This window comes from Pseudorasbora parva, chromosome 18 (assembly GCF_024679245.1).
Source record: "Pseudorasbora parva isolate DD20220531a chromosome 18, ASM2467924v1, whole genome shotgun sequence".
Taxonomy (NCBI): Eukaryota; Metazoa; Chordata; class Actinopteri; order Cypriniformes; family Gobionidae; genus Pseudorasbora; species Pseudorasbora parva.
Window position 1 is genome coordinate 28,384,516 of NC_090189.1, and position 24,156 is coordinate 28,408,671.

A 24,156-nucleotide genomic window follows, 5' to 3' on the forward strand; every position below is an offset into this window, starting at 1 on the left:
CTAAGCATTTGTGCAGTCTTGTCAGGTGATTTTGTGTGATTTGCAGATTTTTTTTCTTGTTCATTAATTGCTAATTACTTCATATTTTATTCATGCTTTCTTCACCTCTGACCTAAAGAAGGGCGTGTTATTTTTACTTACGAAAAAAGAGTGGTGTAATTTAATTATAGCACGAGTATAGCATCTTTTGACACTATGCTCTATTTTTATACTGATTTTGTTTCACTTTATATTATAATTTAATGTATATTATAGTCATTTGCTGTATGATATATGTATGTGTATATATGGTAGAATTTGTACTTGCTGTTAAAATTAGCTTCATCTTTCAAATGTGGCGATATGGTTAAATACATCAAAGCACTCTTGTACATTATTACAAATATTATTATTTAAAAAGAAAAAAAGTTACACCATTTCCAATTCCACATTTTTGAGTGTATTAGATTAAACCACAAAGTGTAGAAGTTGTGTTTCAGGTATTGTATGATTTTCAGTGTTATAGGACACAAAAGGCAAAACCACATTTATAGTTCCATTGTCCACATTCATCACAATGTTGTTAGCTGATGTCTCCAATGCATTTAATGTTATATAGGATATTCACTAAAGAAGTAATGTTTAGAATGAAACAGAAATGCAGACCATTATATATTTGCCATTTAAACTTTATGATTAGCAATCAAAGATATATTGTAATATAACACAATTTTTGTAATGTAACAAACAAACAAAAAATCACATTGAGTTAACTTTACTTTTATAAATAAGTTTAAAAAGAGTCTGTCTTATTTCTTTGGCTTGTAAACCATATATTATGGGATTTAAGCTTGGTGGAATAACATGAAGAATTATTTTAGATGCACTTTTAGTTTCATAGGATACAGGGATACGATGAATTAAAATGGTGGCGAATCCAGAGAGCATCATAATCATATAAACAGCCAGGTGAGTGCTGCATGTTTTTATTGCTTTGCTATTGGTTGCTTTGTTTTTGCTTTGAAAGCATACCCTCGCTATTCTGAGATATGTCAATAACACCCACCCCAATGAGGACGTTAGTAAAACCGCAGTAAAAGTTAATCCATACACATTATTAATATCTGTATTTTCACAGGACAGTTTAAATAGTGAAGCATTGTCACAAAACAGGTTTTGAATCACAGATCTGCAGTGAGACAGACGGACACTGAGGCCGATCAGAATTCCCACCAGTACTATTGCAGAACCCCAGGCTCCTGCTGACAGTTTAACCACCATATTATTGCTCATTATAGTTGGATATCGCAATGGATTACATATGGCCACATATCTGTCAAAGGCCATGATCATTAGAATAGTGTGGGATGTGGTTGCACATACATGTCCAATAAAAGCTTGCATAGCACACTCCACATATGTGATATAGCGCTCAGAGGGGTCTGTTAAGATATGACTCATCATGCGTGGCAAAATAACAGTTGTCCCTAATAAATCATTTAGCGGCAAGTTACAGTAAAGAATGTGCATTGGCTGATGTAACCCTTTTTCCACTGAAATTAGAATCAAAATCCCAATGTTAGATACTGTAATAAATATGTAAGGAAGCAAAAAAAGGAAGAATACAAGATGATTGGACAGATCTGTAACGTGTAGTCCCTCCACCAAGAGTATGTGGTATCTGAACGTCAGATTGTCCATCTGTGACCTAAAGAATAGAAAAAGGAGATATAGCATTGTATAAGTACAGTAGATCACAGAGACAGTATATTGTGTTCTACAATCAATTTAGGCTTATGATGCTTTTTTGAAACACAGTTGTATAAGTATAATATAAAGTTTATACATAGTTGTATAAAGTATAAATAAAAAAATAAAAATAAAAACTTCACATTGTAGTCAAAAAAGAACACCATTTGCCCATGCCACTAATTTTCATAAACGTTTAACCACACTAGCAGATTTGAAATATTTGATAGTTGCTGATAATGAAAAATATTAATCAGAAGTGTAAAATAAGATAAACATACAATATGTGCAGAGTAGCATGACAGGAGTGAACAACCTCCCTCCCACACACATAGATACTCGTATATGTATACTTACATAGGTAAATGATAGATAAATAGTTGTCTCTTCAGTTTAATATATTGGCACACAGCTGTTGCATTCCTTTTAGCTTGGAAATCATAATATCCAATAACAAAAAGTGTTTCAGAAGAGATGGCTTTAACATTATATATGTGTGTCACACAAAAACTGATTTGTCATCATTCCCCAAGAGTGTAAAACAATAATCTTTGGCTGTGATTGGTGTAATACTTATCAGGTTTGCTTTTAATGTAATGTTCTGTAAAAAATGTTTAGGGATCCAAGCAACAAAGGAGCTGGAGCCCTCCCTTGTCTCACAGTGCTTTGACAGCTACGTAGGCACACAGAGATGTACGCTGAGATCCTTGAGTCAAATCTTATTTGTCTACAATTATTATTTAAAAAAATGTTCTGAAAAAACCTCCTGTTCCAAACACTTCCTAGGCCGTTGCTTCCAAATATAATCACATTTTGCAAAAATAAGTTTTAGACAAAGCTTACATAAAATTAATAAAAATAATGTGGATTAATTGAAGCACTGTGAAAAAAATAATCTTACTGTTTCTGTAAGAAATGATTTGTAGGCATGCGACTGCCTGCTCGCTACTGATATCACACTTTCATGTTCACACAGTCCAATAACTCAGGATCAAAGCCTGAGTTGACAGGTAAAGTTAATGATCAGCATCATGGTACAAACAAAGCCTGATTGAATTGTTTGGGTTTTGTCAAGTGAATCTCATAATCCTGAGTTTATTCAACTACCATCATGGAATAACATTTTTCTGTCTGTTTGCAATCCTGTAGCTCTCAGTAACTTACGGATTTAGTCTCCTCGCACCTCTGAAGCAAACAGGTCTACCTGTGCGGCTCCGAAAAAGGTCCCATATCAGCTGGACCCCCTGGGGGTGGAGTCGCCACTCTCCCGGAGGTGTTGGCTACCGAGAGAGTTCGTCGGCTGTCTGGTTGAGCGCACATGGGATGTGAATGGCCCGAAGCGACCTCAGCTGCTTCTGACTCCACAGGAGGAGGTGGTGGGCAAGCTGAAGCATACGACGGGAGCGTAGACCACCCTGATGGTTGATGTACGCAACAGCCGAGGTGCTGTCCGTACAGACCAGTACATGCTTGCCACCTAGCGGCCCCTTGAGGCGGCGCAGTGCCAAGTGTACTGCCAATAACTCGAGGCAATTGATATGCCAATTCAATTGAGGCCCCGTCCACAGACCTGCAACTGCATGCCCGTTGTACGTGGCCCCCCAGCCCGTGGCAGAGGCTTCCATGAATAGCACAGCATGCCTGGATACTTGTTCTAAGTGCACCCCGGCTTGGAGAAACGAAGCTTCGGACCACGGTCTGAAGATTTGGCGGCAGTAAGGAGTCACTGGGACCGGGTACCGGCCACACCCACCTCAGGACTTGGCCATGGAGCCAGCGTTGAAGCGGTCTCATATGAAGCAATCCGAGCTGTGTTACCGCGGCTGCAGATGCCATATGCCCCAGGAGCCTCTGAAAAAGTTTCAGTGGGATCGCTGTCCTGCTCTTGAATAAATTCAAACAGTTCAACACTGACTGGACTTGCTCCTCTGTGAGGCGCGCAGTCCAACTGACCGAATCCAACTCCATATCAAGGTAAGAGATCCTCTGTGTGGGACAGAGTTTGCCCTTCTCTCGGTTGACCCGAAGGCCCAACAAGCTGAGGTGACTGAGCAGCATGTCCCTGTGTTCGCACATCTGTTCCCGAGACTAGGCGAGTATGAGCCAGTCGTCGAGATAGTTGAGGAGGTGAACACCACATTCTCTGAGCGGAACAATGGCTGCCTCCGCGACCATCGTGAATTTGTGAAACGACAGGGACAGCCCGAAGGGCAGGACTTTGTACTGGTATGCCCTCCCCTTGAACGCAAAGCGTAGAAATGGTCTGTGTCAAGGAAGGATAGAGACAACCACCGCTGTCAGCCGGCCACTCTACGACACGGCAGCGCGATGAGAGCTCAAGCCTTTACGAGAAGGATGAGATGAACAATGCGCCGACCTGACCACGTTCTCCTGAGAGAATATTAATCATCCACGAACGCAGTCCCACATGTCTACATATGACATGTCTACATGCGAGAGTGATCGTGGCCGTCAAACGAGGACAGGAAACAAATGCATCGAGGGATACACGGTTTGAATGACGTCTTGAAAAAGATGCAGGGTCAAACTGTGTTGCTCTTTTAGAATGGAAAACTGCTCTTTTAGCGCGTTGAAGCACTCAGGGAGATGACTGCGGCTTCACACAATCTGATGGTGCAAGCCTGTGTGAGCTCTCAGAAAGAGAAATGCCCAGCCTAGCACAGGTTCCACCAATGCATGTGTGTGTTAGGCCTGGCATCAGATGCTCCACTATGTCTGACTTCCACAGGTGACGGAGGAGCTAGACAGGTTTTGCCAACTGGAGAACTCTATTTAAGAATATAGGCACACATATCCCCATGGGGAGAGGAATGGTGCAACAAAGTCAACACTAGAATGGGTACTTCTGTGTTACTGTCTATTTAAAGCAAGCACACAGAAAAAACATGCTCTACACAGAGGCTATATAATCTAGCACATGTGTTGGGTGTTGCCCAGCCTGTAGCTCTTCAGATAGGTTAGGTTGATCGATCCAACTCCACACAGAGAAAAGAGATCATCTGCATGGGGGAGAGTTTGCGCTTTTCCCAGTTTACCCAAAGACCCAACTGGCTGAGGTGACTGAGCACCATGTCCCTGTGTTTGCACAACCGCTTTCTTGGCTGGGCCAGTATGAGCCAGTCGTCAAGGTAGTTTAGGCATTTCTGCGTCAACATATTGAAAGGCAGTATGTAACCCACCTCCTTTCTTGGGTACAATGAAGTATGGGCTGTAGAAGCCAGTCTTCATATTGGCTGGAGGGACCGGATATATATTGTGTCCTTCACGAGTAGGACTGCGATCTCCGCCTGTAAGACAGGGAAAGCCTCCTTCAGCACAGAGGTGAAGTTGACACCCCTGAACTTGGAAGGATGCCAGTCGAACTGAATCGCATAACCTGATAGTACGGATAAGCCAGCGAGACTGGCTAGGAACCAAAAAACGTAAACAAAACACAACATAAACTCCAGGATGTTTCCTCTTTCCTTCACTGTCATTGCTCCTCCTTTTACGCTCCCGTCACTACTGCGTGAGAGATCCGAGGCCACTGTGATGTGCAGCTGGTGCTCATCATCCAATCACTTACCTGGCTCAAGTTGCTTTCTCACGGTTTTTGCTCACCCTGGTTGTAACATACCCCCATCATCCCTCGCAGGCCAGGGGGTACCCACGGGACAGTGCTCTACTCCCCTTGGGCCAGTCTCTGCGGCTGCAGCACCTGGGGGTAATGACAGATTAAGAGAAAAAGAGACGGAAGCACAAGGAGCGACAAAGACGAGAGAGGGGAAAGAGGAAAAAAAAATCTTGGTCCGGTTTCCGGACACACTGCCACTTGGTCCTCAGCCAGCCGTTAGGTTCTTCCTAAAGATGTCATGCTATGGTACTGGACACCAGGTTGACATTTTGATACTCCTCTGCCCCCTGGCTGCTGGTGGTGGCTCCTCTGGTTGAGGGCAACCAGCAAAGAGTCCCGTGATCCCTGCTCCTCTCCATTATGGTGGATGGGAGCAAGCTCTGGCCCATGGGAACCACTAGCAACTCCTCTGCTCCCTCTTCGGGTGGCAGCCACGCCACTTCGAACTAGGGGCACACCCATGAGCTCTCTGTCCCACTGGGTCTCTCCTTCTTCCCAGGTTTGGGCAGTTCTTTGTTTAGGAAAGAAGGAGGTGGGAACCAGCAAACATTAAAAAGACTTTAATCTCTTTGTCCTTCAGTATTCAATAATCAGCGTTTTGGATCGCCAAAGTCAAGTGATTTCAGCAGTGATATCCGAATTATGAATCGATACGCTGATTCAAAATGCTTTGAGGCTTTACGAAGCTGTGTTTTGAAATCGGCCCATCACTATATAAATTGTTATTTAGTTGTTGTTTTTTTAACACAAAAAATATTCTCGTCACTTCATAAAATTATTGTAGAACCTCTGTAGTGAGATGGACTTTGTAACAACGTTGTTCGGTCTTGAGAGAGGAAATGACATTGATGTCAATGGAGGTCTTTCTGAGCCATCGGATTTCAACAAAAATATCTTCACTTGTGTTCCGATGATGAACAAAGGTTTCATGGGTGTCGAACGGCATGAGGGTAAGTAATTAAAGGGGTGGTTCCCTGGTTTTTTTCTAGGCTTAGTTGTGTTTATGGAGTGCAGTTTAACATGTCTTAATATTTTTTTTTTTTAAACAGTATTTTTCTTATATTTTAACTTTATTCCACACCACTGTCTCCACTGTACTTTGAATGGCTCGTTTGCTTCCTGTTTCTATGAAGCCCATCTCTCCGAAAAACACAATGGTCTTAGATTGGTTAGGTGGCCAAATGTAGTTTCATGTATTTTTATTGGCTGAAGTGCCAAGCACAGGTTTTCCGGAAACGCCATGCCACTCACCATTACAGGCAGAACCACATCTGAGTTGACTAGCAAGGGTTTATGATGTCACCAACCCGGGAAGAAGCTTAATTGTTGTAGTCCAAACCGGCCATTTTTGTAGGCAATAAACTGCCGTAACTTTAAAAGACAATATCTCCATTTGCATTGAACTTTCAGAGCTGTAACTTTGCAGATACCGTTTATGCTTAACCAGCAACATTACACACTAACTAAAGATAAAAAAGTGAAATTGCATGCAAACACCCCTTTAATGACAGAATTTTCATTTTTGAGTGAACTAACCCTTTAACGTTTTAACTTTATGTAGGATCATCAATCGAATGCTAAGGAATGTCAGGATCGTCAGGATCGTCAACTGTGAACGCCACCCATTACTATTTTCGCACATACTGACACCGGCGTTCACAGTTGATGATCCTGATTTGTATGCGATAGTATAGTATAGTATATAGTATAGTATAGTATAGTATAGAATAGTACAGTACAGTATAGTATAGTATAGAATAGAATAGAATAGTACAGTATAGTATAGTATAGTTAAGCATTAACGTCATTCACGGTAATCGCGGGAAGCTCTTGTAAACAGCGAGTGTAATTTGCCATCATCTCCACCGAATTCTTCACACAGGCGCAGCACCGGAAGTAGATGGGCGGGCTGAGACAAAACGCGGAAGTGATCGTGCATAGAGTCTATTGCATGGTTAAAAGTGTTCTGCATTTATGTCTTTTCTGGCACTTCTAGAAATAGCACTTTAATTTATTAAAATGTTGGCATCTAATATTAACTTTGACTCCATTAATAATTTATCCGATTCCAATTTTACGTGACTCCATTTGCCTTTATCATTCTCCCCATGAATGCGAGGAAACGTCTCGGGTTATGTATATAACCCATGTTCCCTGAGAGGGAACGAGCACTGCGTCGGCGCGACAAATTTGGGGATGCTCCCTAAGCATCAGCGTATCTGAAGTATGAATGAAACTAGTCCAATCCTGACTGGTGCTGCATCATGACATAGATGTGACATAAAGGGGAGACCAGTTGCGATGAAGCAATCGCTCCAGGCAATACGCGGTGTGGCGACAAGACGCAGTGCTCGTTCTCTCTCAGGGAACTTGGGTTATATACATAACCCGAGACGTTCCCTATATCAAGGGAACTTCGCACTGCATCGAACAACGAATTTGGGGAACGAGTACCCACTAGGCCACACCGAGGGTACGCCTGCCCTATTGTGAAGCTGGAAACCAGGCCCAATTAGGACTGAAGCACACAGGAAAAACTCCTCAGAGTTCTGTAGACCGCCATCATCTCCAGACAATTTATGTGCCAAGAGGAATGACAGTCCTCCCAAGGACCTCTCGCAAAGTGGCCTTCCATGCCCATGCCCCAACCAGTGAGGGAGGATTCTGTTGAAACGGTTTTCCGGCAACAGAATGCTCCCAGCACTAGCCCCTGGGACAGAAACCAAACCTCCTTCCATATGAGAGCACGAAGGCATCTACGCATTACCCTGATAATACGGAACGGGTTCCCTTTGGGGGAAACCCCTTGGTTTTTAGCCACCACTGTAGGCCCTCATGTGCAACAGGCCGAACGGGATCACGTTGGATTCTGCTGCTAAATAACCTAACACTTTCTGGAAGTGCTTCACAGTGATGCTGTGGCCCAACCTTATCCCTGAGACCATTGCCAGAACACCACTGTGTGACTGTGCCAGAATTACCAATCTTTGCACTGCGTTGAACGACGAATTTGGGGAACAAGTACCCAATAGACCACACCGAGGGTACGCCTGCCCTATTGTGAAGCTAGAAACCAGGCACGATTAGGACTGAAGCACCCTGGCGCTGGGTGTCGCAGGGAGGTGTAAACTGTAAAACCTAATAAACGTGTGCTGAATGGCCCATCCAGCTGCTTCGCAGATGTCCTGCATCGGGACTCCAGAGAGGAGGGCCACCGAGGAGGCCATGCCCCTGGTGGAATGGGCCCTCACGGCTATAGGTGAAGGCAGATTGCGCACCTGATATGCTATGGCTATACCCTGCACAATCCAGTTACTGATCGTAGGGGTAAAGGCAGGCAGCCCTTTCTGGGGCGAACCAAAACACACTAACAGCTGGTCTGATTTCCTCCACTGTGCTGACCTTTCCAAATATACCATCTTTATGGCTTCATTTGCCAGCAAGGATTTTACTTCTTGTTTAATTACCTGAACCCGCTCCAGTTCCACTGCAGTCCACGTCACCCCGTTGAATTTCGGAGGGGGGTGACTGAACTGCAGTCTGTATCCAATTTCTACAGTAGGCAGGACCCATGTAGACATATTCGGAAGGCACTTCCATGCGCCGAGATAATCTACTAAGGCAATCAGCCTCTCGAGGCCGACCTCGGGTATTAACTGAGTCTCGTTCCCAGCCCTCTGAAGCAGATACACGGCAGGGGACTGAAAATGTTTTTTGGTATGTGGACGCGTGCACTGCCCAGTCGCAGGTCTTACTCGAGGCGACTGGAGCAGCACCCGTCCATGGGAAAACAATGTGGCCCGAAGCGTCTGAGACGGCGGAATTACCACATCGTTTTCCCAAGAGTGCCGTGCGAGAGGCAACCTCGATTTGCACTCTCTTTTTGCACCTGTCCGTGCGAGGAGCTGGCTGACGGCTGAGGCTGCCCTCTGGGGGCAAGATGAGGCAAGAACTGCTGAAACCTGTCGACGATCGAGTTGATGGCGTCGCCGAACAGGCCAAAAGGCAAAATGGGGGAGTCCAGGAGAAAAGTCTTAGAATAAGTCATAGATGCCTCTCCACTGTCACCATGGAAGCCATGAAGCGGCCGATGGCACAGCAGTCTCCTTGGTGACCTGGAAAGACAAATCTGCAGCCTTACGGAGCTTGAGGATGTCCTCCGGAGAGGGAACCTGTTTGCAGTCCTGTAGCTCTCAGTATTGACTGACTGACTGACTAAAACATTTAAAATTAAAATATTACAGTGAAATTTGTAATGCCTATTTTGTTAAAGGCTCATGTTTTAGTTTTATTAACTGTATTTCTTTCTCTACATTTACTACATATCCTGTGGTAAAAGGTCCTGATCAGACATAAATAGTCAATAAAGGTAACAACTTCAGTTTAGTAATAATAAAAAGTTTATTTTTCTATAGATCCCTTAAAGGTTTCTTTTTCCTACAGTGCATCTTACACCACTTTACAGTAAAAGAAAATACAACAATCAAAAAGTAAATCAGACAACGAAAATACAATAAAAGATAATACAACAATCAAAAATAAATCAGACCGAAAAATAAAGAATGGTAAAATAAACAGGAAACCAACAATGAGTACCATTATTTATGATAGAGTTGTTAACTGTATTTTAAAAGTTCCAAGAGACTGAGCTTCCCTGACTGAGTTTCACTACAGGGAAAACAAATTCCATAGCATTCTGGGCATTTCTTGGTAACACACGTCTTTGACTTCTTTTGAAACTATATTTGTATTGGTTGGGGGATTATCTCATTATTGGTTTTATTTGCTCCACCTGTCGTTCCCCCATTACCTGCTTTATTTGTCCCCTTTATAATGCTACATTCACGTCCTCTCGGAATTATCGTAAATACGAGTTTCCTAGGTAAAAATTGCACATGAACGCCCTCCCATTTCAAAATTTCAATGGGATGAGCTCGTAATCAGACTTCAGAAGTGGGAATTATCAAATTTCCGATAGCACGTGAAGACGGCACAAGTCCCTTTCTGTTACGTTTTCTGGTGTCTCCTCTTTTGGTATGTTTTCTGGTGATGTATTTCTAGTTTGATGGTTTTCACGTTAGATTTATTTTGATCTTTTTTTCTTGAGGGTTTTGTTTTGTTATGTTTTATTTGTTAAATATTCAGTTCTCCTGCAATTTAGTCATCACTCCTCTTTTTCTTAATACACACTTTTGTCACGTCACATACAAAGGAAGGGGTGCGAGGACTCAAGTGCAGAAAATGATAATTTATTATAAAATAAAACATAAACTCAAAACAACAACCCACAAGGGGGAAAAACACATAATAGAATAATAAAAATACAAACTTAAACAAACCAACAGAATCACGGGGAGGACAGAAGACGCAGACATTACACAAGGATCCAACACAGACTGTTCTTCTTCTTCTTCTTCTTCTTCTTCTTCTTCTTCTTCTTCTTCTTTTAATTTAATGGCGGATTGCAACCATATCTTATCAGGTGCATACCGCCACCTACCGTACCAGAGTATGAAGCATGGATTCAATGAAACTACCTTACATCATGGTATTATTTAAAAAAAAAAACAACATCATATTCTATAATATACCCCTATATTTTTCAGGTATTCCACAACTGCTTTCTGTGTGTCCTCTATACCTTCTCCTGTCATTCCCAGTATACCTTCAAGGTTCCATGTTCTTCCTGCCTGCCTTATTTTTTGCTTTAGACTATTCCTTTGTTCTACATATTTCCTACAATGCAACATTATGTGTTCCACACATTCTGTAATTTTGCATTCCAAGCATTCATTTGATTGATTTTTACCTAACATAAACAATGTTTTATTTAACCCTGTGTGGTCAAACCTCATTCTGGTTAAAACTACCTCCTCCCTTCTGTTTCTTCTGATTACACCCTGTGCATTGACAGATTTCTGTATACTATAATATTTCCTTCCATTATTATCAGTATTCCACCTATATTGCCATTTCTTCATCATTTCTTTTTTAATCATTGCCTTAGCTTCTCCTTTACCAAAGGGGATATTTATAATATCGCTCGTCCTAGTTGATTTTTTTGCTATTTTATCTGCCCTCTCATTCCCTTTTATATTAGCATGAGCAGGTACCTAGCAGAATCTCACATCTATCCGAAGCTTTCTTAGTCTAAATAAACTTTGAAGGATTTCTAGCATTAAATCTTCTCTATTAGATTTCATATTTTGAATACTGTAAAGGGCAGCTACAGAGTCAACACAACATACCACTCTGTCTGGTTTTACTTCCTCCACCCACTGCAACCCTACAATAATTGCCATCATCTCTGCCGTGTAAACTGATAGCTGATCAGGTCATTTTTTCCCAATACTTAAATCCCATGTCGGAATGTATATTCCTATGCCTACCCTATCTTTTTCATCTTTGGACCCATCTGTATAGATGTCTAGGTAACTGTAATATACACTTCTTATTAGGGGTGTAACGATACGCGTATTCGTATTGAACCGTTCGGTACGAGGCTTTCGGCTCGGTACGCGGTACGCATTATGTACCGAACGGTTCTTGGACTAATTAATTAGATTTGGAAAATAAAAAAGTGTGTGAAATATAATAATATGCGTTCAACAAGGTAGCCCAATAACCAAAACGACATAACAGGCAATGCCCCTGACACCGCCGAAGTGAAAGAGAAAAAAAAACAAACACCAAATATGTTTTAGGCTGCTCAGTCAGGTGCTCGCTTACTCAGTAGGCTACGCGCTGAATGCTTGTGGCAAAATGGCTATTGCGTTTAACAAACCAGAAATAGAAGATCCTCCAATAACCAACAGGTCTGGTGTTTGGGTGAACTTTGGATTCTTTGTAAGCTATGATGGTGTTGGCAAGAGTGATGGATTAAAAAACAAGGGTATGTCGCATTTGCTGATGGTACAGCAGCGGGAATAATTCATGTCATGTCAATCAAAGCCGACAACAAGACGATAAAAAGGAGAAACAGCCACAAACTATCCCACAAACTATCCCCGCAGCATTTAGACAGACATTTCCAACTTATTCAAATGGCAAAAGACATCACCGCGGCGAGTGGTCATTTATAGCCGCGGATATGAGACCTTACGCCCGTTTCACACATACTCCGTGTGCAGTGCGTATTTTTTTCAGTACCCATGTTAACGGATGACAGCTACACTGCACGCGGATGCTGTCCGTGTCCGTTCCAGGAGCGTTGCGTCTGCAGCAGTGCACGGATCGTTTTCGTACCGAGTCTATTTTTTTGCTGCGCTGCTGCATTAAAGTGATAGAACACTGTTCGCATTAAAATAAACATGTACTGACGCGAAAATCTAGTAATTTCATCACAGATGCATATCATTTAAAATATACTCTTGTTTCAAAGTCAACACATGGCTTTTTTTTCTCAAGTAAAGCAACAAAACGACACCTTACCTGGCATTTAGGTTAAAAAAAAGTGCCATAATGGATAGCAATCGTACTTTCTTGGAGGTGAAAAGCAAAGTTCTTTTTGACCTGCAGGATTTCTTTTAAAAGGGTGTAAAAACGAAAGAAAAACGAGAGTCTTTTTGAATAGACTATTGTAAGTTTCTAATTTAAAATGTTTGTGATTTAAGGCTATAAACTATGTTTAAATGTTTTGCCACTTGTGTCAGCTAAATCTAAAGTATATAAATATGAATAAATGAATTTAATAAAATGTTTTTTAAATGTAGTAGGCTACGTAACCTGACTTCTATTAAAGAGTAAACAAAGAGAATTGGAATTCTGACGAGGCATGTTCAGTAAAAACCTTTGGATTTTAAATAAAAAATAATGAATCAATGCTGTGTTTGTGGTGTGCAACAGCGGATCAGTTGCGGACTGCAAACGCAGCATATGTGGAAGCACTACAGGGTGTGGGGCTCCTGCAACGCACACGCAACGCAACGCGCACCGCACACGCTAATGTAAAGAGCTAATGTCTTATTCCTCTAACTACATAGAAGATGGGTAAAGTATAGCTCCATCATTGTTCAATGTAAAAAAAAGAAATCATACTTTGTTAGTTTTAATAAAAATAATAATAAAAAAGGTAATTTATCTGCCAATTTTTTCTTTTTGCTGTATCTAAAACATACCGAACCGTACCGAACCGAACCGTGACACCAGTGTATCGTATCGAACCGAACCGTGAATTTTGCGAACCGTTACACCCCTACTTCTTATGTATTGACTTGTCAAGTGTCCTTTCTCACTCTCTTCCCATTTTTCCTTTAGTTTCATTATATTTAAATCTACTTCAGTTTTTGGAAACAGCCATATAGGGATATTACTTATAGGTGTAGGTGAGTTAAACGTCTCAGGTTACGTATGTAACCCTAGTTCCCTGAGGGAACGAGACGCTGCGTTGAAACGCTGTGAGAACGCCTCTGCGTTAATACGTCGTGAAGCGCCTGTAGAACCATTCCATCGGAAAAAAGATCGATCGTCGGCGTGATGACGTCATCGACCGGAAGCTATAAAGCGTCCGTGAAAACAAACAGGAACTAACTTCTGATAAAGCCTGAAGTAAGTGATCACGGACACGCCGGGAGTATGGCAGAGCGACGCAGCGTCTCGTTCCCTCAGGGAACTAGGGTTACATACGTAACCTGAGACGTTCCCTTTCGGGGAACTCGAGCTGCGTCGAAACGCTGTGAGAACGCTTATACCCACATCGCCATAGGACCAAGTGTCTCGTATGTGTGAAGCCGAAGCGCACACGGTTACGAGAGTACCTGCGCCCCAACAGTAGATGCCAGGTATAGTTCATAGAACCTGACGAAGGTTAAAGGAGACGACCATCCGGCTGCGTTACAAATATCGTGGAGGGAAGCCCCCGACAAGAGTGCTTTTGAAGCAGCCATACCCCTGGTTGAATGCGCCCGGACAGCCAGTGGAGACGGCTGCCCGACCGCTTCATAAGCAAGTGAGATGGCCTCGACCACCCACTTGCTCATCCTCTGCTTGGATACGACCTCGGCCGAGAGACCTTCCTCTATGAGCCTAGCCCCCTCAGAGGCCAGGCCCACAGTTTCCACATCTCCGGGCGTGGGTGCAGGAATCTCCCGCCCGCCTGAGAGAGTAGATCCCTCCTGGTCGGAATCTCCATCGGAGAGCCTTCCAGGAGAGATATCAGGTCCGAAAACCATACTCGGGTCGGCCAGTACGGAGCCACTAGAAGTACCTGGGCCCCGTCCCGGCGTACCCTCTCCAGAACTCCTGGAAGCAAGACAATCGGGGGGAAGGCGTACAGAGGCAGCCTCGGCCACCCCTGTACCATGGCATCCAACCCCAGCGGGGCTGGATGGGTCAGAGAAAACCACTGCGGGCAGTGAGAATTCTCCGCCGAAGCAAATAGGTCTATTTCTGCTCTCCCATATACCTTCCATAGGAGCTCCACCACCTCTGGGTGGAGTCTCCATTCCCCGGGCCTCGGCCCCTGTCTCGACAGGCTGTCTGCTTCCTGATTCAGGGCCCCCGGGATATATACTGCCCTGATTGACAGCAATTTCCCTTGGGCCCACAGGAGGATCCGATGTGCCAATTTGTCCAACGGACGAGACCTCAGACCCCCCTGGTGATTTATATAGGCGACCACCGACGTGTTGTCTGTCCTGACTAGCACGTGGTGGCCCCTGAGGTCGGGCAGGAACTGTTTCAATGCAAGAAACACTGCGAGCATCTCTAGCCGATTTATGTGCCAGTGCCGCTGATGTTCCTGCCATAGACCCTGGGATGAGCGACCACTCATGGTCGCCCCCAGCCCGTGAGAGAGGCATCTGTCGTTAGCGTTACGCGATGAACATGAGCCCCCAACACGGGACCCTGAGATAAAAACCCCGGGTTTTTCCACATGACCAGAGCACGTAGGCATCGCCGCGTGACTTTGATCGTGCGGAGCGGATTTCCCCTCGGGGAGAACCCTTTTGTTTTGAGCCACCACTGCAGTGGCCTCATGTACAGTAGGCCAAAAGGTATCACGTTGGACGCTGCTGCCATGAGACCTAACAGTTTCTGGAACTGTTTCACAGTGACGGCCCGGCCTAGCTTCTGTTCTTTGACGGCTGCCAGGATCGATGCTATGCGTGTTGGCGATAATTGCGCCCGCATAATTACCGAATCCCAGTTCACACCTAGAAAAGTGGTTCTCTGAGCCGGAGAAAGCACACTCTTCTTGGCGTTCAGCCTCAACCCCAGCTTCGACATATGGGCGAGAACAGCATCTCGATGCTGAACCGCCATCTGCTCTGTATTCGCTAGAATCAGCCAGTCGTCGATATAGTTCAGAATGCGGATGCCCTGCAGACGCAGCGGCGCCAGAGCTGCATCCACACACTTGGTGAACGTGCGGGGTGACAGTGCTAGACCGAAGGGAAGTACTCGATATTGGTATGCCTCTCCCCCGAAGGCAAACCTCAGGAACTTCCTGTGATGTGGAAGGATGGAGACATGAAAATACGCATCTTTGAGGTCTATGGTGACAAACCAATCCTCCGACTTGATCTGCGATACAATCTGTCTGAGTGTAAGCATCTTGAATTTGAGCTTGGCCACCGAGCGATTCAATAGCCGCAGATCTAATATCGGGCGTAAGCCCCCATCCTTCTTCGGCACGATGAAGTAACGGCTGTAAAAGCCAGACTCCCTGCTGAGAGGGGGAACCCTCTCTATAGCCCCTTTTTGCAGGAGTGTCTCTACTTCCTGTGCCATTACCAGAGCCTGCTCCGGGCCCACCTCTGTAGGTAGGACACCGCTGAAAGGAGGTGGCCGACTTCTGAATTGAATGGCGTACCCCTTTTCTATTATCTGCAGGACCCAATGAGATATATTTGATAGACGTTTCCACTCGTCTAGAAAATCTACTAAGGGAACCAGCCTCTCGAGGCTGGCCTCTGGTGTATTTTGAGCAACAAGCACAGTGCCCTGAAGCGGCGGACCGGCAGGGAACGACTGACTTGACTGCTCGGGGGCCCCCCGAAGGGGGCGCGGACCACCCTCGGGTGGCCCGCGGAGACCGACTACGCCCCGGCATTGCGGCGGGGTTGGCAGCGCGGCCCCCCGAGGGTGCCGCAGGGAAACGGGTACCGTTGGCAGGGGTAAACACCGTTTCCCTACGGGGGGAACCACCCTCAGCGTCCTGACGCTTCTGGCGTCAGGAACGCTTCGACGAGGCCTTCTTGGCGATCAGGACTGTCCGCAGATCAGCCCTGCCCCTCGAAGGCCTCGTCTGAGAGCGCCGCCCCTCGTCCCCGCGCTGAGGGGGAGCTCGGGCAGCGACGCTCTGCTTTTGTTGAGCCCTTTGTGAGCAGCTCGTACTCGGATTGGGCTGCTTGATTGTGTCAGCAGCAGCCCCAGGGACCTGGACCCGGAGAGGGAGGAACTGCTTGAGCGCCGCAGCTTGCTTTTTCGACTCCTGGAACCTCTCGGTGACAGTGTGAACTGCGTCACCGAAGAGGCCTCCAGGAGAAAGCGGCGCATCGAGCAGGAAGGCTTTCTCCCTCTCCTTGATGTCTGTGGGGTTCAACCATAGGTGCCTCTCCGTGGCCACCAATGCTGCCATGGAGCGGCCAACACATCTGGCCATCTCCTTGGTGGCCCGGAGAGCTAAATCAGCGGAATATCTTAATTCTGCTACAATATCTCCCCCCACGGCATCACTACCGTCCAGATCCCTCAGCAGGTCAGCCTGATATGCCTGCACGATAGCCATCGTGTGCAGGCATGCAGCCGCCTGACCCGCTGCCGAGTACGCTTTACCCACCAGCGCCGACGTTGTCTTAAGAGGTCTGGTGGGCAAACTCGGGGCCTTAAGGGACGATGCCGAAGAAGGCGAGAGATGGCTCGCAAGCGTCTCTTCAACCTTTGGCATCGCCCCATAACCATATTGTTTCAGCCCGGCGATGTTGCTGTAGACCGAGGTCTGCGGGCTGAAAACTCTATATGATGCCGGTCTCCTCCATGATCTTGCCACCTCGGTGTGCAAGTCATGAAAGAACGGCAGGCCCCGCCGCTGAGGCTCTGAAGCGCGAGACGGCAGGAATCGTTCGTCTAATTTACTATGACGCTTTCTTCCTGCCTCAGTTCTTTCAGTGGGCCAGTCGATGTTTAACCTGGCCACTGCTCGCGTCAGAACCTCAACTAGCTCCTCACTAGCAGGGGACTGAAGTGGCGAGTCTTCAGTCTCGATGCTTTCAACGTCCACCTCCTCGGAGCTGGACAGATGAAGCACCGGCGACTCTCTCGGGGGGGAAGAAACCGCCATGCGTGCTTCCATGCCCCGAGAAGAGCCGCTGGATGGAGCAGGTGAGGGCAGAGATAAGGCAGCGCCCGTCTCTAACCCCTCTGCAACATCCAATTGTGATCCCAACGACTGCAGCCTTCGCTCCGCCTCGGCGGCAGCGGGACCAAAGCCGCGGGGAACACGAGCCGAGGCACCCTCCTCGAAGAGTGCCCGGCGGGAGCGCAGCGTTCTCAGTGGTAATCGCTCACAATGCTCTCAAGCAGCCCCCTCGAGGGCTGCCTGGGCATGCTGCGCTCCCAAGCATGCAACACAGAGAAGGTGTGTGTCCCCACCCGTGATGTAGCGTGGGCAGGGATGAACACACTTTTTATGAAATTGCAGCTCTCACTCGCCATCTCTATCTATTTTATTTTCTCTTTTTTTTGTTAATCTACTGATATTTAACAAAAGGGTGGAAAATCTCTTGCAATAGACAGACAAAAACGTCCCTGGTTACGACTGTAACCTTAGTTCCCTGAGAACAGGGAACGAGACGCTGCGTCAGCTGACGCTATGGGGAACGCCTCCAGCGTGACCGGTGTCTGAGCTACTATCAAACCACAGCAATCCTATTGACCGGCGACAGCCTATGATGTCATCAAGGTGCGACCAGGAAGTATATAAGGGCGCCTTGCAAACATGACACCAGCTTCTTCGTCTGAAGGGACTGTTCGCAGGCAGGCCCCGAGGCATGGCAAAAGTGACGCAGCGTCTCGTTCCCTGTTCTCAGGGAACTAAGGTTACAGTCGTAACCAGGGACGTTCCCTTTCGAAAGGGAACTCGAGCTGCGTCAGCTGACGCTATGGGGAACGATATACCCACGCCGCCATGCCGAGGGGAGTGCATGCCTACTGGCAGTGACAACTGTCAGGACAAGCAAATTCAACTGAAATGCCTGAACCACTCCCCCTCTGGTCACATTAGGCTGTCAGTGACAGCATTCCCTACGGTCATAGCCCGAGCTGTGGCCTTGGGGCACCTTCATGTACCCTACCCCGGCCGCTCAAAGGCCTGGAACCAACCTGTTCGACAGAAGGGGTTCCTTTAAGGGAATGTGGCTAGGGGACCCGAGGGCGCCCCAGCCAGTCACTATTCGGGAAGAACTTCACCGAATGCCACCAGGGAGGCTTGACCTGGCGTCACTATGCGGGACGCTTCCGTCTGCCAGCCCAGTCTGTTAACAACAGAGCCTCTGGAAATTCGCCTCTGGAGAGGCATCAAGCTGAGGGACTGCGAACTGGCAGTGTCCGCCTCAGGCCGGAACTCAGAGACGGGCTATCCTGGAGAACAGCGCTCAGCGTAGTGCTTTCCCACCCTTGCTAGCGAGGGGAGTCCGCTGCTCGATCCTAGGATCTACCGAGCACATACATTACAGGGGTGCTCAGGAGGCCTGAGAAGGCCTACAGGCTGATCTCACAGGGAGGCCCCGAGGGGCCTACGACCAACTGACCAGGCCCAGGCGGCCGTAAGCTCACAGACAACCCTCATAAGAGGGGAGCTCTTAAGCCTGCCTGGTAGGTACCATGCTGTAGGCAACCTATGCAAGTCCCTGTCCTGTAGGGACCGCATAGCAGCAGTGTAAACTCGTCGTGCTAGAGTATGCGCCCGCCATCAGGTGCCGAAGCCACTAGCTGTCAGCTTGAGCCAGTTATGTGTCTCTGTCCAAGGAACTCATTCCCCCAGGGAGGCCCCGCAGGGCCTACTACTTGCCAGGCTACTCGTAGCCGGCACTGAGACCAGGGAACGACCTCAGGGAGGCCTGGTGAGGCCTGCTACCTGATAGCAGACCATGCTAGCCGCCCTGGCTAGCAACCATGCTCACTGTCATAGGAACCAGGAACCGGGGCTCACCCTCCGGGAGGCCTAGCGAGGCCTAATCCCTGTCACCCAGTGGCCGAGGCCCTGGATCACCCCCTCAGGGGAAGCCAGATGAGGCCTGCTGCAACCCAGCAGGCCCTCCGGGAGGCCTGGTGAGGCCTGCTACCTGCCATCTGGTGACTGGAGCCCAGGAACACCCCCTCAGGGGAGGCCAGAGGAGGCCTGCTGTACCTCAGCAGGCCCTCGGGGAGGCCTGAAGAGGCCTACTACCTGTTATCCAGCACTAGTTCCCTGGAGTACCCCCTCAGGGGAAGCCAGATGAGGCCTGCTGCATCCCAGCAGGCCCTCAGGGAGGCCCCGCGAGGCCTACTACCTATCATCCAGAGACTGAAGCCCAGGAACGACCCCTTGGGGGAAGCCAGACGAGGCTTACTGCTACCACAGCAGGCCCTCAGGGAGGCCTGGTGAGGCCTACTACCTGCCGTCTAACACCTGAAGCACGGGAATACCCTCTCAAGGGAAGCCCGGCAAGGCCTGCTGCACCCCAGCAGGCCCTCAGGGAGGCCTAGGGAGGCCTACTAACTGGGCTTGTAGCCATGCCAGCGACGAATGCTCGCTGGTAGGTCGGATGAATGCTGGCTGCTCCAAGTCGGGCTGACAGTGGCTGTCTGCTTGGCTGACGAAGACCTAGACATCCAGTTACCACCTGGGGAATCACCCCAGGGAGGCCATGATGGTCCTGCTTGTCGACGAGGTACTGCTGAAGCCGACATCGTCGGGGATATTCCTCCCAGGCGCACATTGGCCCGATGTCGCGACTCACCCGCAAGGAGGCCTGCTGAGGCCTCCTGCTCAGAGTCCACTGCCAGGACTGCCCAAGCTGGCTGCTCACAGCCAGCAGGTAGCCCATGCCCCTCCCGGGGCTGGCTTCATCCCGGAGGCTCACGGGGTCCTCCATGCGATGACGCAGTCCCATCCGGCAGTGCCTACAGACATAGCCTAAACACATTGCCAAAAGCAGTGTACTCAGCAGAAAGTACCTAGACCCTCAAAGCGAGGGGAGTACAACTTACGTCACCTGCGTCAGGGCGGCCGCTCTTCCTTCATGCAGCGGCCTACCGTTCACGCTAGGGCGTCAGCCATGGCAATGCTTCGGCTTCCAGGGGAGCATCCGACCGAACCATTACGAAGCACGCAGGTTGCGAGTGCAGCTCAACCCGAGCCCTAAAAGGTGGAGCAGAAGACACAGAGCAGAGGGCAAAAAATATTCACAAATATGCTACCCACCGGCCCAACATCCTCCAGGATGGGGCCAGGGGCCGCCAGAAGGTGGCAGCCACAACAAGCTCTGGAAAGCGGGGTTTTCGCAAAACTAGCCCACCCGCGTACAAGCGTGGGACGCCAAACCCCGCCCCACGACCACTGGCTAAGTCGCTGTTCATTCTGCTTCACACCAACCTGCATTACTAAAAACCCCAAAACGCAGAGAAGGGGGCGGGCCTTGGCCGGACGACTCTAATGTAAGAGGAGGCTGACTAGGGATGCGAAAGAAAATGCCCTGCAATATTCAAACCGAGGGCCTCGGGCGATAATTACTTTCCTTCTTTGGAAAGAAATGCCCCCCATCCCGCAAAAGCCTAGGCCAACCGATGCAGTGGCCCGGAGAGGGCCAGCCTACATAAGAGTATTATACGCGGCTCGGGGGAGCGAAAAAACCTCAATAATACTCCGTCCAAGCCCTACGAGGCTAGACATAAATCTGTAGTTCGTGCATAAGCCTAAACTCACCCTCCCGTCTATGAAATTCCATGAGGGGCAACGTTGACCGCTTTACCCTGGGGTGGCTAAGAGCTTCCTGTTTGACTAGGAGAGCACACTCGCCTAAAACAACAGCACATTCCTACAAGAATGAGCGGTTGCCTCAATACTGCTTCATCACACAGAGAGAAGGCAAAAAACTGTTCGCACAGCTGTACATACAATGGCGGCTATTCTCTCCTAGCAAAGCTAGCTCTAGACATACCACATAACGGCATCTAAAAAATCGTTCTAGCCACCGGACAGGGGAACTACAGGGCCCTATAGTGTCCTCCATCGATCCCGTGATCCCCAAACCCTTGGCGGGGAGCATGAAGTCTCACACAACATAAATAATAAATGTTTCCCTCGCAAGGGGGACTTACCAGCTCGCCTCCTGCGCGACAATATCCACACATAAGTTTTACTCACAGTATGCATGTTTTGGAGCGCAACCGCCTGAGGGTGCGCTTCTCACAGCCCAGCCAGGCGGGGTCTAGAGTATCATCGTCATGGCCCCCCTCAGGGCCGGATGTAAGAAGCGCCTGGGGAGAAAATGAAGAAGAGCAGTAAATGAGATGTAATTCTTAACTCACCCACCTAAGGGAGGGATATTTCATTCACGCCAGCAGCGTTGTGATACTATTCCTCTTATGTGGGAGTCCGCCTCTTTGCGCCCCGCCCTTAACCGCGGGGAGCATGAGAGGCGATGTTGGCACTCAGGCCCCGTCACTGGTCCGTATACCGTGACGCCTCCCGCCTGCCTGGGACCCGGATCTCAGCGGTGTGCGGGTCCTCGGACACCACCACCCGCGCTTCTGTGACACTGGCCCTCAGGCTCTGCTATCGCTGATATGGCGCACAGCTGCGCCGCGGGTCAGGGTATTTTCCCTGATTGAGATCCCTCAGCAGGTCTTCCCAGTATACTTGCAACACCGACACCGCGTAAAAGTAGCACCAGGCTGACCCGCTGCCGTGTATGCCCCGCCATCTAAACTTCTTGAAACATAGTTGAAAGAAGCTCAGATGGCAGGGTTGGAGCTCTTAGTGCCCCCGCCTACCCGGATCTTTTTAGATTATTCTTAACAGCAATCCGGGGCTAGAACACATACCCATATCCACCCATCCTCCAAACATCAGCATTTAACACCCGCTGATGTCCGTGAATACACTGAATATGGGTTCTTCCATACCCTCACGATCTCAGTCAGGAGATCAGGAAGGAATGGAAAAGCTCAACTGAGCCGACGGTTTTATGGCCGGGGAGAAATCGATCGTTCCGTTTAAACGAGCGATCTCTCCTTTAATGCGCCCACATGACGGCCGCAGCCTGCATGCAGCGCGCTCATAACAGCCATCGGCTCAGCATACACAGTCAGGACGGCTGAGAAATTAATTTCCCTTCTCACCAGCCATCCCTACGAGCATTCGTGATTAGTCTCGTCAGTCGCTAGATCGCCGGAGGGAAACATCCCCTCGCGGCGATCGGCGACCCCATCCGAGGGACTGTGACGTGCATCCGCGCTCAGCCTCAGCGTGAGCGGGGATCACATCACTAATCTCAGATGCAAAAACTCTAGACGAGAACGGAGCGATCTCGGATTGAAACTTCGCTCACATTACACACAATCGAACAAATGACTCCACAAGAGCTTGATTGTGCATGCTCTTCATCCCAGGCAGAAAATAAATGAATCTGGATTACCTTTGACTTGAAGCATTCAGACAAAAACAGTCTCTGAAGACGAAGAAGCTGGTGTCATGTTTGCAAGGCGCCCTTATATACTTCCTGGTCGCACCTTGATGACATCATAGGCTGTCGCCGGTCAATAGGATTGCTGTGGTTTGATAGTAGCTCAGACACCGGTCACGCTGGAGGCGTTCCCCATAGCGTCAGCTGACGCAGCTCGAGTTCCCTTTCGAAAGGGAACACCAAATAGACAGACAGGTTCACACAGATCGCTTGCTGAAGGCTCAGAAGCTAGTTCCTGTTTGTTTTCACGGACGCTTTATAGCTTCCGGTCGATGACGTCATCACGCCGACGATCGATCTTTTTTCCGATGGAATGGTTCTACAGGCGCTTCACGACGCATTAACGCAGAGGCGTTCTCACAGCGTTTCGACGCAGCTCGAGTTCCCCGAAAGGGAACCAAGTATTCTCTAATATATATTCCTCTGATTTAGCCTTAATTACCCATCCAAAGCCATTACCTTGAAAAGAATTATATTCCCAGCATTCTTGAATAACACTATTGGAAGGATTTTCCTTACCGCATCCACGTAGGTGACACCAATATGTAAGCATGAGTTTATCTCTTCTTAAGTCAGAGGGCACTTCTCCTAACTCTACCTGGATTGCGTTAGTCGGTGTTGATCTCATTGCACCAGTACAAAGCCTCAAAGCTTTATTTATAACTCTGTCTATTTTTATTAAATGTGATTTAGCTGCTGCTCCTTATACAAAGCATCCGTAATCTATTGTTGACCTCATTAAAGCCCTATACATATACATCAGTGATTGTTTATCTGCTCCCCAGTCTTTCCCAACTAATGCTCTCATTAAATGTATAACTTTTTTACATTTTGTTTCTATCTTTTCTATATGTACTTTCCATGTACCCTTTTGATCTAACCATAAACCTAGATATTTAAATTGATCTACGGTTTCCAAATTGTGTCCATATAATTTCAAGTTTTGTTTGTCTATCCCTTTCTTCCTGGTAAATAACATATGACAGGATTTACTTGGAGAAAGCTTAAAGCCCCAATAGTATGACCATTGTTCTACTTTCTTTATTGCTTCCTCGATTTTACTTCTCACACCTATGGGATCTCGTCCTTGCCCAGATGGCACCATCATCTGCATACAAAGCTGAT

The 24,156-nt window shown here is 47.6% G+C and overlaps 1 protein-coding gene across 1 annotated transcript; it reads right to left on the reverse strand.

Annotated features, from left to right (window-relative positions):
• Window positions 1–738: 738 nt before the first annotated feature.
• On the reverse strand, window positions 739–3,972 carry LOC137046264 (olfactory receptor 8G17-like). The gene is made up of 2 exons (XM_067423403.1): window positions 3,946–3,972; window positions 739–1,680 (listed from the first exon to the last, which is right to left on the reverse strand). The coding sequence occupies exon 2, from the start codon at window positions 1,678–1,680 to the stop codon at window positions 739–741; it is 942 nt and encodes a 313-aa protein (XP_067279504.1). The 5' UTR covers window positions 3,946–3,972.
• Window positions 3,973–24,156: the final 20,184 nt, after the last annotated feature.